This window comes from Procambarus clarkii, chromosome 59 (genome assembly GCF_040958095.1).
Source record: "Procambarus clarkii isolate CNS0578487 chromosome 59, FALCON_Pclarkii_2.0, whole genome shotgun sequence".
Lineage (NCBI taxonomy): Eukaryota > Metazoa > Arthropoda > Malacostraca > Decapoda > Cambaridae > Procambarus > Procambarus clarkii.
Genome location: NC_091208.1, coordinates 19,829,869 through 19,844,668, shown reverse-complemented (window position 1 = coordinate 19,844,668; position 14,800 = coordinate 19,829,869). Strand labels below are relative to the sequence as shown.

Sequence of the window (14,800 nt, the reverse complement as noted above, 5' to 3'; positions counted from 1 at the left end):
TCTCTGGAGTTGTGTCACGTACTAAGATCTGTCACTCTCTGGAGTTGTGTCACGTGCTGAGATCTGTCACTCTCTGGAGTTGTGTCACGTACTGAGATCTGTCACTCTCTGGAGTTGTGTCACGTACTGAGATGTGTCACTCTCTGGAGTTGTGTCACGTGCTGAGAACTGTCACTCTCTGGAGTTGTGTCACGTACTAAGATCTGTCACTCTCTGGAGTTGTGTCACGTACTGAGATCTGTCACTCTCTGGAGTTGTGTCACGTACTGAGATCTGTCACTCTCTGGAGTTGTGTCACGTGCTGAGATCTGTCACTCTCTGGAGTTGTGTCACGTACTGAGATCTGTCACTCTCTGGAGTTGTGTCACGTACTGAGATGTGTCACTCTCTGGAGTTGTGTCACGTACTGAGATCTGTCACTCTCTGGAGTTGTGTCACGTACTGAGATCTGTCACTCTCTGGAGTTGTGTCACGTGCTGAGATCTGTCACTCTCTGGAGTTGTGTCACGTACTGAGATCTGTCACTCTCTGGAGTTGTGTCACGTGCTGAGATCTGTCACTCTCTGGAGTTGTGTCACGTACTGAGATCTGTCACTCTCTGGAGTTGTGTCACGTACTGAGATCTGTCACTCTCTGGAGTTGTCACGTACTGAGATCTGTCACTCTCTGGAGTTGTGTCACGTACTGAGATCTGTCACTCTCTGGAGTTGTGTCACGTACTGAGATCTGTCACTCTCTGGAGTTGTGTCACGTGCTGAGATCTGTCACTCTCTGGAGTTGTGTCACGTACTGAGATCTCAACCTAGTTATACGACCCAAAACTTTCGTCACAAAGCTTTGCTCCCTTGTCACACTGGATTTGCTTTTCTTTATAAGTATTGTATACACTCTGGTATAATATATATATATATATATATATATATATATATATATATATATATATATATATATATATATATATATATATATATATATATATATATATATATATATATATATATATATATATATATATATATATATATATATATAACATTAGACACAAATAACTCATAAAATAAAACTTCCCCCATTAAAGTCATGATTTTTATACTGTATATTTATAAATTCTGAATTAAAAATAAGTAAGCGATTAGATGCAAAATATATAATTTTCTTTGACGACATCAAATATGTTTAACACTCAAAGTGGATTTCCCTTATAATTCAAAAATTAATTTATACTGCCGTCCTTTCACGTGATCTTCGACTTGTAAAAAACACCGCCATCGGCACGGCATCACTGGAATTATTCGATACAAAATAACAAACATGGAGTATTTAAAGCAGAGCATCAAACTGAGCTCTCTCCCTTCTTGAGAAGCGGGGTGCTGGGCGTGTCTTCCTCATAGCTGGCTTGTCTGGAGAAGGTTACCCGTTTCCTCTCCGGGTCCAGGTACTCTGCAGGGGGCGGGAGGCTACCCTCCACATCCGGACAGGGCAAGTGGTGTGGGTTGGTGGTGGGGGCGTAGCTGTAGATGGCTGGCGGGGCTGGTCTGAGGGTCGTCCTCTTCGGTAGAGTGGTCGAGCCTGCTTGTTGGTGGAGATAAGCTTGGTGGTGGTCGTCGTGGTGGTGTGGTGGTGGTGGTGGTGGTAGTGGATGGTGCTGTTGGTTTGTAGCGACTAGTGAGTCTGTATAGTAGGGATTTGTGTGCTGCAGTGCTGATGGCAGTGACGGGCGTTTGTGGTGTAGTGTGGTGGTGGTGTGTGGTGGTGGGGAAACATGGTGGTGATAGTGTGTGGTTGTGATGGTGTGTGGTGGTGTGTTGTGGTGGAGGTGGTGGTGGTGGTAGGAGGGCTCGGGGAGGTCCCCAGCCTGGCCAGATGACATGGGGGGCGTTCCCTGCAGGACCCCGAGGACGTTGTACTGGGAAGGACATGGCGGCTGTGACAACAACACACAAAGATAAGATACTTATCTCCTTTAACAGAACAAAGCGCATATTACAGCATCAGAATATACATATGTATATATACACATAATATATATCCATATTCATGACTATATATCATCTCTAAACATAAAACACTTTACAACAAATATTAAAAAAAAACTACATTTTATTATGGACTTAGGCTTTCTAACATAACTAATATAACCATAAATTTAAATATGCCAACCAGCTATTACTCGCGGGAAAACTAGGACCAAGCTACAGACTTCACAAATGCCTCTAAGACACATAGAGTACATGCTATTACCAAATTATTAGTGAATATTAAGTGTTATTAATAATTATTAAAAATAATATTTAATTATTAAATATTTAAATACTAAAAACCATTGGTGAGAGTGCTCAAGTTATGGATAATAACCACGTATCAGTGTTAAAATGTATTGATGACCTAAAATTATTATACAAAAAATATTATCGACATCTAAATTATTATACAAAAAATATTATCGACATCTATATTGACAAAATATACAATTTTGCCTCATCTGAGTAATTCAACTAGGTCTCATTACAGTGAGGCAGTGAATACATTACATGGCAGTGAATACTCGTATTCACTGCCGCACAGGACTCAGAATCGTGCACAAGACATCAAGCCTAAATTGCAGATTGAAACATACATAATTCACGAGGTTATACACGCTGCTAAGTCAGATATTATACATGCTTCACTTTACGAATTTGTAAATGCAACTTTCTACTGTTCATTGGCACACAAGGCTGGGATGGATTTATGAGGAATGCAGCTCAAAAAATAAATAAATACAATTAAAAATAATAATAATAAATAAATCAAATTCTCGTTCTTCATTTTATAGGTTGGACAAGCAAATTTAGAGTAAATTGTTAGGATGTCTTCTAATACACCAGATTCATTGAAATAGTTACACAGTTGATTGTACAACAGGCCAGGAGGTCTAAAATCTTTTTTACAGCTTCACATTCAATAATATAGTGTTCAAGTGAATGATTTAAAGGTTCATCACAGAGTTTACAGGCTGAGTATTTTGGTAATGGCTCAGCCTCACTAACTTGTCACATGTGCCTACAAACAAAGACCAACTGGCACAATGACTACATCACAATGTCTGGTCCGGTTACTGTGCTGACCGTACACAAGAAGAAGAAGCTGATGGAAGATCCACTGTACACGTTTGTGACGTATTTAGCGATCATCATCACAAATCTACACAGTAAAATAACAACATACTGGAGTGAACGACATGGAAGAAAATGCAGAATAGAACCAGTGAAGAGCAGGGGTGCCATGGGCACAATCAGAGAACACTGTATGAACATCAGAGGTCCACGGGTGTTCAACGTCCTACCAGCGAGCATCAGAAATATTACAGGAACAACCGTGAACATCTTCAAGAGGAAACTAGATTGTTTCCTTCAAGGAGTGCCGGACCAACCGGGCTGTGGTGGGTATGTGGGCCTGCGGGCCGCTCCAAGCAACAGCCTGGTGGACCAAACTCTCACAAGTCAAACCTGGCCTCGGGCCGGGCTTGGGGAGTAGAAGAACTCCCAGAACCCCATCAACCAGGTATCAACCAGGTATCTCCCGCTCTCACAAAGCAGTGAGGCGTGCGTCTGCGACTCGACAATCACGACTCCAACTCAACCTATACACATAAGTAAGGCCAAGACAATGGTGACATTTGGATGAATGTTGTAGCTGCCGCAACCAAAGAGAATGGTGGTTAAGTTTATCTGGATACTGTGTAATGTTGGCATCTCAAAAAAGTGATACCGTTGACCCGGTATCTGACCCTGGTTGACCCAGGGAGCCGGTCGGCCGAGCGGACAGCACGCTGGACTTGTGATCCTGTGGTCCTGGGTTCGATCCCAGGCGCCGGCGAGAAACAATGGGCAGAGTTTCTTTCACCCTATGCCCCTATTACCTAGCAGTAAAATAGGTACCTGGGTGTTAGTCAGCTGTCACGGGCTGCTTCCTGGGGGTGGAGGCCTGGTCGAGGACCGGGCCGCGGGGACACTAAAGCCCCGAAATCATCTCAAGATAACCTGAGCCGCTTGTAAAAAACAGCCCTATATCAGATCAGTGGATATTAATCAACGAGTTTCATTAGTTATGACCAAGAAAATACTGAAATGCTTATCTGATGACAATTATACTGACCAATCAACAACACAAAGACGAGAAAGCTGTAACATTAAATACAGTGATGAATACCACGATGAACCGTTTTTATACAGGAGTAACAACAGTAGAACTGTGTGATACTGTGAAGACCAGGACACGCCCGGGACACATGTAAGCTCCATATATACGAAGTGTAAACTTTGTGAAAGAGAGAACATGAATAAGTTTACTCTTAAACATTATATTGCAGAATATTCCACGTTGACTGATTTCCATCCCACTGGGTCGAGATAACACTTAACTCTGTAAGTGTTATCTGAATACTGGAGCATAAGTTGAGCAGCATACTAGACCTGTACCCATGTCATCCTATTCATCTACAAATTAATTATAGTTTCTCCCTTCTCCATATTCCACCAGCCTACGACGCCACTCCACACCTGTCCACTGGTGCAGGTAAGCAAGTGTGGCTGAATTCTCAATTTTGGAAGACTAAAGAATGGACAAAGAAAATTCTAGAAAAAGTACAGAGAACAATATTGAGACACTAAAGAGAACCAGAAGTTAATACATCCGAGTCAGGTGAGAAGCCGAGAAGCAAATTGAAAATGACATTGCAGCAAAAGGTAATTACCTGCCAAAGCTCTTGTATATCCATATAGGAAGTGAAACAATGAGAGAGAGACCTTGTATTCAGATTGAGGAGACAAGTGGAATTCTCACAGAAAATGATAAGGAGGCATGTGAAGAATTGGACAAAAGTTTTCAGGAGGTCTTTACATCAGAACCAGCATGGAGACCAAGGATGCAGGATGAAAGGCCAGAAGAAACAATGGATGACATTGTAGTCACTGTAGGTGAAGTAAAACAAAATCCTGGAGGAATTTAATGTGAGAAAATCAATGGCACCAGACCTAATATCATCATGGCTGCTGAAGGAGGCTGCATAGGTACTTTGTCACCCATTATCTATGATTTTTAAATAAAATGCTCGCAGCAGGAATTCTCTCAGAAATCCGGAAAAAAAAGCATACACAGTCCCAATATTCAAGAACGGAGCTATACAAGAGGCACTACCTTACAAATCGGCGTCAGTGACAAGCATTCCATGTCCAGTACTGGAGAAAGTAATCAGGTTGAGAATGGTGGAGAGGATCAACTGTGTAACAAAAGAGCAGCTATAGATTTAGCAAAGGAAAGTCATGCAGACGAACCTATAATCGAGTACTATGACAAGGTTTTCTAAAATGAGGCAGGGAAAAAAAAGAAGGCTGTGCAGACGGTATTTTCCCGCGCAGACACAACCAACGCAACACAGTGTAGTCAGAAGACAACAAAGAACCACTAACTATGTTCCGGGGAAGGTGGGCGGGGACGGGGGCGTACATATAGCGATCTGAGGGCAGGAGAGTGGCGGCTGGGGGCGCCTCCCTCCCGCCGCCGCCACCCCCGTCAGGGAGAGCTTCCTGTAGAGGTATCACGTCGGGGTCGGCGTCGCTCTCTGACTCTCCCTGCTGCTGGAGAGGTGAGAGAAGGGATGGTGGAGATAGTGAGGGAGGGAAGAAAGGGATGGTGGAGATATTGAGGGATAGAAGAAAGGGATGGTGGAGGTAGTAAGACAGGGGGGTAACGGATAGTGATTATAGTGAGAGAGGAGTTGCGTGGGATAGATGAGTAGGTAGAAATAGATGCAAGCAATAAAACATACAGATTTAGTTCATATTTTTTTCAGGATATTGCAGATGACCCCCAATGGCACGAGGATAGATAGTAGTAGTAGTAGTAGGCCTCCATCAGTCTCAGGAGACTATGGAGTTGCTCACTGGCGTAGGCCTGGTCTGGAGTGGCCTCACCAGGGCGCAAAGCCAGGGTAGGTTGATTCGGGGGAGAAGCTCTTAGGATAGATACATCTTCGATATAACGAAAATAGACGCGCCCTCGTGCCTTCGTTGGCACAAGGATAGACTTGTCCTCGATGGGACGAGGTGTTGCGAGAATGTAGTTTATAAAGTCTACAAAACACAAAGATAATTGTGAGGGGGGCTCAAGATCATGTTGATTACCAAGACATTACAAAACTTTACACATTACAAAATCATGTTGCTTACTGTGTACAATGTACTAACTCAAATACGAATGAATTCTCATTATGTGCAAACTCGCGAACATCCAAACCCCACATTTTGTACCAACACGCGTATGTATAAATCTACATTATGTGCTATCTTATGTACGTACAAATCCTCTTTACGTACATATTCGTGAACGTACGAATCCCCATCGTGTACTAACTTGTGTACATACGATTCCACATATTGTTCCAACTCGTACATGTACGAATCCACAGATAACTGTGTTAACAAAATCATTTAGGCTCAAATTCCTACGATCCAAATTCGCGACAATCAAGGGCCACCTGATATAAAAATTATGTTCGAATTATTGATAAGGATAGCGACTTATTTGATTACATTATATACACAAGTTCCGCACAGAAAATTACACTGAACAGCGGCTTAATGAGGCCACAATAAACTGACCTGCATGTCCCTCTCTAGGCAGGTGATATGATGCTCAGGGGTCAGTGTAGGAGAGGTGAGGGTGCACTTGCTGGCGCCCCTGGGGGTGTCCCTGGCCTCCGTGTGGTGCAGGGGGTCCGCCAGGGGGCCTGGCTGGTGCGACACTCTCCTCTTGTGGTAGGCGACGCAGAGCAGCGAGACGATCACCACGAACACCAGCCCCGAGCCCGTGCCCAGCGCCCCCATGAAGAGCGAGGGCAGGGCGAGGCTTGGGAAGAGGGAGGCAGTGTGGTTGGTGCCCGCTGCCCCGCCATCGCTGCCCACGCCCGTCTGCCCGCCGTCCCGGACCTCAGCTTCCAGTGGCCCGTCTGGTATTGAAAGAAAAAATAAGTTGTTGTCGCTCAATGGGACGTCCCTCTCTGGAATAAGTTGGAAAACAAAATAATCAAATGGATAAATATAACTAGAGGTACATAGCCTTTTATGAAGCATATTATTAATAGTGTATTCACATAATTAACACATGCGTAAGAACACAACACTCAATGGACCTAATAAACGTCAATTCAACGTCAATTCTAACGTTGATAACGTTGCCTGTCGAACCAACGCCATTCTTGGGGTATCGTGCCTCTGAGATACAGATTACGGTCGAATCTTCCCTATTGGAATAATTCAGTATACATTCATGGCACTGTCAAGGGCAAGTCTAGTCTAATATTAGTGCTGGCTTGAGGCCCATGGTGTGTAAGGTCGAGGGGATGATGGTAATATTCTAGGAATGACACCTCAAGGGTCAAGGGCTGGCAAGAAAGTCCAATGTCTCACCAGAAAGGAGATAGTTTAATTAAAAATTAAATACATCTGGTTTGGTGATTTGTTTTTGTAATGATATTCTCCAGCTACAGAATTCTGCCCTCAACCACCCAGCAAATCTGGGCAAGTGAGGTTGATATGACGAAGATTCAACGCTAAAGACGTTGAATCTCCGTTGATTAAACGTTACTCTAAGAACGTTTTCCCCTTTGGGAGCTATAACTATAGCTACGGGAGTAGCTATAGTGACAGCAACGTTGATTCAAGGTTGAATTACCGTTACTCTTGGGTACCGTGCCCACTTGGCTAAATTAACTTAATAACACCCATATTATTTCAGATATCGTTCTCCCAGCAGACATTTCCCAAGATGATGACCAGACTACACACTAGAATGTAAAGGGACGACGACGACCACAATCGACTTGAGAATGGTCCAGGACGGACCGAAACGTCGTCGTCCCTTCACCTTCTAGTGTGTGGTCTGGTCATCATACTTTAGCCACGTTATTGTGACTCATCGCCTGCATTTCCCAAGATAATTAATCCCGGCCAAAGCTGGCAAGACTGAGGCAGTGTAATGAGTGATGTACGGTGTTGGGAAGCTCTGACCGTGCAGCTGGTAGACCGAGTTGTTGGTGCCGCTGCTGGCCACGGTGAGCTGGGTGGCGCTGCTGGAGCCCTTGTCGTTGACGGCTCTCATCAGCAGCTGGTACTTCCCCTCCACCTGGAGACCTTCCACCTGCGGCATACCACAACATGGTCAAGGCCTAAGCTGAGGTACACACAAAAATCACACTAGCTGGTTGATGGGGTTCTGGGAGTTCTTCTACTCCCAGATCTACTCTTCTACTCCTTAGCGTGATGCATCAAATGAACAAAGCCAAAAGGGCCGTGACGAGGATTCGAACCTACGTCCGAGAGCATCCCAGACGCTGGCTCAGTCGATTAAGGCAGCGTCTGGGATGCTCTGGGACTTAGGTTCGCATCCTCGTCACGGCCCTTGTGGATTTGTTCAAAGCTAAGGTAATTATCAGGATAAAACACTGAGCCATTCAGACTATATAGAGCACTTGAGGGGAAATATGAGGATATGAATTTAGGATAGGCATAAGGTACGGAGTGGTGGCCAACCACTTGGACGGTCGGGAATTGAACGCCGACCTGCATGAAGCGAGACCGTCGCTCTACCGTCCAGTCCATGCGGTTGGGAAGGCCTAGAAATAGTCAAAAAGTCCTTTGAATTTAAGGAAAAGTAGGTGGATATTCAACTTTACAAATCACTTGTATTATTGTATCCAAGCGTAGAGACCTCATCTTCAGCAAGATAATTCTGCATTGGAGAATATGCAACACCGGAAGGTGAAAATCATTCCAGAACTAAAGTCGACTCTCACGTCATAAAAGTATTTGTGTGTACGTCTGATAACATACTACTTGTGAAGGAGGAAATGTATATGTTTATCTCTCAGAATGTTTGGTAATATGTTTATTGTTTGTAATGTGTGTGTATATGTATGTATTAACACGATGTACTGAACGGGGTGAGAATAGCTTGAGCTACCTCATCCCTTTGTGTGTATTTTACATCAATAAACTTATTTCAATTTCAATTTCAATTTCAACTCTCACGCCAGGAATGGTTGAGATCCACAGGACTAACAACACTGCAAACCAGGCATGACAAGGCAAGGGGGAGCCGGTCGGCCGAGCGGACAGCACGCTGTACTTGTGATCCTGTGGTCCTGGGTTCGATCCCAGGCGCCGGCGAGAAACAATGGGCAGAGTTTCTTTCACCCTATGCCCCTGTTACCTAGCAGTAAAATAGGTACCTGGGTGTTAGTCAGCTGTCGCGGGCTGCTTCCTGGGGGTGGAGGCCTGGTCGAGGACCGGGCCGCGGGGACACTAAAGCCCCGAAATCATCTCAAGATAACCAAGATCCTGCGAGCAGTAGCACAAACTATTACACAGCTCACTAAAGATCTTAAATAACACCCCCCCATTTGATGCTAGATCTTCTTATCTTGAGGTTATCTTGAGATGATTTCGGGGCTTTTTAGTGTCCCCGCGGCCCGGTCCTCGACCAGGCCTCCACCCCCAGGAAGCAGCCCGTGACAGCTGACTAACACCCAGGTACCTATTTTACTGCTAGGTAACAGGGGCATAGATGACGTAAGTTACTACAAAAGATCTACACTCCTCATATTTAATTACACACACACACCTCATATACCATTACAATGACAGCTAGTGTGAGGAAAGAGAGACCTTGTAGTGTGTATATTAACACACTGCAGATAAACCATTTAGGAAGGGCGTAATATTATGTCTAAACTCTGGGTATTAGAGTTTAAAAGAAGTATTGCGCCTTGTGGCAGGAGGCTACACAGGTTATATCCCTGTACCACGTATGGTTATCGCTCCATACTAGAAAATAAATTAGGATTCAGTATGTGAGTGAGAGATAGATAAAGAGAGAGAGAGAGAGAGAGAGAGAGAGAGAGAGAGAGAGAGAGAGAGAGAGAGAGAGAGAGAGAGAGAGAGAGAGAGAGAGAGAGAGAGAGAGAGAGAGAGAGAGAGAGAGAGAGAGAGAGAGAGAGAGAGAGAGAGAGAGAGAGAGAGAGAGAGAGAGAGAGAGAGAGAGAGACAGACAGACAGAGAGAGAGAGAGAGAGAGAGCGGGGGAACTATGCTTAATGGCATTTCAAACATCTGCAGCGCTGCAGAACAGAGTTAAATCGTGAAGTTACGGAGGTGAGGAGAATCAGAACACGTCCCTCAGTGCTGGTGATTAACAGGAGATGATGAAGGTATTAACACAGGTAAGACTGGTGAATATAATAACTGTATGGAGGAACACACACGCACACACACACACACACACACACACACACACACACACACACACACACACACACACACACACACACACACACACACACACACACACACACACACACACGCACACACACACACACAAAAAAACCTGTTGATTGACGGTTGAGAGGCGGGACCAAAGAGCCAGAGCTCAACCCCCGCAAGCACAAATAGGTGAGTACAAATAGATGAGTATACACACACACACACACACACACACACACTGTCTAATGGAATGCATTAGACAGTGATGTGGTGGGGGCTGACTCCATACACAGTTTCAAACGTTGAGAGCTGTACATGTGAGAGATAAGGACGATGAGTAACTCACGTAGAACTCCGGGGAGGTGGAGGTAAAGTTAAGCTGATGGTGGTGTTGAGGCGCCTGCGACCTGGCCTGCAGGAGGAAGTGCTGGGGCAGGCCGCCGCTGCTGCCCGCCACACACTGCACTCTGACGGAGGTACGAGTCCTGGCCCCAAGCGTGCAGTTACCCGGCGGCTCCGGCTTACCTGAGGGCAGAGATCACGGGTTGATGCGCGGACCTTGACGGCGAACTAGCCTAAGAGGTTTCTTGTTGCAGGAATTGAGTCCCCCTCTCACTAAGTTTACCCAAAGACAGGTTCTTTTCCATATTTATCAAAAGTACCATCTTCACTTCCCCTCCCTCGTGCGACCACCTCACCTGCGGGCACGATATGGAAGACACATGGCTCCTTCTGGTCTCCGATCTCGTTGGTGGCCCAGCACAGGAGGGTGCCGTAGTCGAAGGCGGTCATGGGCGTGTAGGTGATGACGCTGTGGCTGGCCAGGGTGCTGAAGCGGCCGTGGGGCACGTCAATGGTGTCGGCCGTGTTGTTAAACGTCCACTGGAAGGACTCCTGGATGGGGTTGGCCTCCACGGAGCAGGTCACTTCGGCGTCCTCGTAGCGCTCTACGGCGTAGGACGTCACTTGACCAGGCGAGCACACTGGTGCATCTGTGGACGACAAGGCAACATCTTACTTATGGTTTTCCATTGGACTTCCTGAAACTCCAGATCTTCCAGATCGAGAACTTCTAGATTTTCGAGAACTTCCAGATCTTCGAGAGCTTTCAGATCTTCGAGAACTTCCAGATCTTCGAGAACTTTCAGATCTTCGAGAACTTCGAGAACTTCCAGATCTTCGAGAACTTTCAGATCTTCGAGAACTTTCAGATCTTCGAGAACTTTCAGATCTTCGAGAACTTTCAGATCTTCGAGAACTTCCAGATCTTTGAGAGCTTTCAGATCTTCGAGAACTTTCATATCTTCGAGAACTTTCAGATCTCTGAAACTCTGTTTCAGTGTTACTCTGATATTTTTAACTGTTGTGGAAAGGAAATCTGTTTTACTTATCCAGGTTCACCTCCTGATCATATCAACAGTCAACCTACAACAGTTGACTAACTCAAGAATACCTATTTACTTCTAGGTAAACAGAGGCATTAGGTGTAAAGAAATGTCCAAAACCCTCAGGGGATTGAACCCAGGTCCATTCGGGCATGAGCCGACTTAGCAAAATTAGGATATATCTTTTGTCAATGATTTTGTTAACTAAAGCATGTTCATTAGTGTTGCTCCATACGAGGATATGAAGTATGTTTTCATATTTACAAATGGTTTACAACTTAATTCAAGTAACAACAGACTTATAAATCCGTTTCTTTTTTTAATGGAAAGCATATGGTGGTTCGAACAATGTAAATAAAGCCTGCAACTAAGATGGCCGTAAATGGTTAATGTATTTTTTAAATGTATATACAGTGTTACTTAGAATTATATCCCTCGGTAAACAGTTCCAAAAATTTACTACACGATCCAATGGAAAATATTTAGATCGACACGCACTCAATACACACTAGACACACTCAACACCCCACTCGACACATGCGGCACACACTCCCCGTACTTAATGCACTCCACCCTTGCCCCCAGTAAATGTACTCACACTTAACGTCGAGGGTGAGTGTGTTTGAGAGTCCGGCGCCGACGGCGTTGTGCGCCAGACAAGCGTAGCGTCCAGCTTGGGTTCTGGTCACCCTCTGCAGCACCAAGCTCTGGTTGCTGACGATGACGCCCTCTGACACATTGTGCACCAGCGCCCTCTCCTGCCCGCCCACAACACGGGAGAACAATTGTTGTTGTTATAGATTAAGCTACTCGGAACAAGTTCCAAGTAGCACGGGCTATGGTGAGCCCGTAGTGGACTTACCTGGCACAAGAGCGGTGCTGTGGGACTGGAGAACAAGTAGCTCTGTGCATACCAGGTCCTCTTTCGACACAACAATACAATTTCAACTGTAAAATAGAGATAACTGTTCCCGATAGCGACATTCTTAGGCAGGAGTAGAACACGGGGAGGAAAAATAGGTTCAGGGACTGAAGAACAGTATAGGAGGAATGCTCTCGGACGCAGGTTCGAATCCTCGTCACGGGCCCTTGTGGATTTGTTCAGTATAGGAGGGTGTAGAACATTGGTAGTTGTTCAGGTGTTATACACAGGTCATCTTGCGGTGTGAGACAACGTCACTAAAATGATGTACCAAATTCTACGAACCTAACCTAACCTAACCTAACCGGGGACCCACGTAGAGAGGTGATGGGAGCCGCTATGCATCATAATACATCAAATTTGGTCCGTTGGGGGATTTTGACGTCAAATTGCGACGCATCATTCGAGAGAACAGATTGTGCGACCACACCTTTACAGTGACCACTGATTCTCCCAACCACTTAAGCTGGACGGTAGAGCGACGGTCTCGCTTCATGCAGGTCGGCGTTCAAGCCCCGACCGTCCACAAGTGGTTGGGACATCAATCCTTACCCCCCGTCCCATCCCAAATCCTTATCCTCATACCTCATTCCCAATTATACACCAGGAATGAACAATCCACCATGAATGAACAATCCACCAGGAATGAACAATCCTCCAGGAATAAACAACAATCCACCATGAATGAACAATCCACCATGAATGAACAATCCACCATGAATGAACAATCCACCATGAATGAACAATCTACCATGAATGAACAATCCACCAGGAATGAACAATCCACCAGGAATGAACAATCCACCAGGAATGAACAATCCACCAGGAATGAACAATCCACCAGGAATGAACAATCCACCAGGAATGAACAATCCACCAGGAATGAACAATCCACCAGGAATGAACAATCCACCAGGAATGAACAATCCACCAGGAATGAACAATCCACCAGGAATGAACAATCCACCAGGAATGAACAATCCACCAGAAATGAACAACAATCCACCAGGAATGAACAATCCACCAGGGGCATCAGGGTGTATGGAAAGGTGACAAAAACCTCTCGCCCATCGCGGGAATCCAACCCAGGAGCATTCGATTGCTAGCTGACTGTGTCGCCCACTGCGCTACAGAACCTCCCGTACACACTGAAGGAGACACCTCATATTGTTGTTATTTACCTCAACGTAAAAAATCCAACCTCCTAACATAATCTTAAACGTACAAACCCAAGCAACCCACCTAACGTAACGTAACGTAACGCAATCTACCAATGCACAGAAAACGTGGATAATATGCGAATAGTTGCGTTTTAACGGCATGTTACATTTGTAACGAAGCTTACCACAACGTACAAAATACGACCGATTAGTTGAGAGGAGACATGACGTGGGAGACATGTTCCCCAGAATATGGTCCACAGCCTTCACAAACCTCTATGTGTCCGGATTACCTGTATATATGTGTCCGGATTACCTGTATATGTGTGTGTGTCCGGATTACCTGTATATGTGTGTCTGGATTACCTGTATATGTGTGTCCGGATTACCTGTATATGTGTGTGTCCGGATTACCTGTATATGTGTGTGTGTCCGGATTACCTGTATATGTGTGTGTCCGGATTACCTGTATATGTGTGTGTCCGGATTACCTGTATATGTGTGTGTGTCTGGATTACCTGTATATGTGTGTCCGGATTACCTGTATATATGTGTGTCCGGATTACCTGTATATGTGTGTCCGGATTACCTGTATATGTGTGTGTGTCCGGATTACCTGTATATGTGTGTGTCCGGATTACCTGTATATGTGTGTGTCCGGATCACCTGTATATATGTGTGTCCGGATTACCTGTATATGTGTGTCCGGATTACCTGTATGTGTGTCCGGATGAGGTTGAGAGACGCAGGCAACAATGTGAGACTCGCCCCGGTCCACCCGGTCCACCCGGTACACGGGTAACTCGAGAAACAATATATAATTGGATAAAATACCAAGGCAGACATGAAGACTTGTCCTGATATAGAGAAGAATAAGACACAGTGAAAAACATTACGAGGGGACACAGCCGGATGAGAGGACACAGCCGAACGAGGGGGACACAGCAGAACGAGGGGACACAGCCGAACGAGGGGACATCGATGGAAATGTGAGAGACAAGTGAGTAACAGATATGCTAAAAACAAACGTTGTACT

The 14,800-nt window shown here is 45.1% G+C and overlaps 1 protein-coding gene across 1 annotated transcript in view; it reads right to left on the bottom strand.

Moving 5' to 3' along the window:
- Positions 1-985: 985 nt before the first annotated feature.
- The window catches only part of LOC123768286 (nephrin), a 68,989-nt gene continuing 55,174 nt past the window's right edge, over positions 986-14,800 (bottom strand). The window contains exons 9-15 of the mRNA XM_069307133.1: positions 12,281-12,440; positions 10,996-11,289; positions 10,644-10,822; positions 8,049-8,178; positions 6,642-6,988; positions 5,451-5,615; positions 986-1,924 (exon numbers count right to left, since the gene is read on the bottom strand). Coding sequence (XP_069163234.1) covers positions 1,334-1,924; positions 5,451-5,615; positions 6,642-6,988; positions 8,049-8,178; positions 10,644-10,822; positions 10,996-11,289; positions 12,281-12,440 — 1,866 coding nt within the window. The 3' untranslated portion in view covers positions 986-1,333. The remainder of the gene's footprint in view (positions 1,925-5,450; positions 5,616-6,641; positions 6,989-8,048; positions 8,179-10,643; positions 10,823-10,995; positions 11,290-12,280; positions 12,441-14,800) is intronic.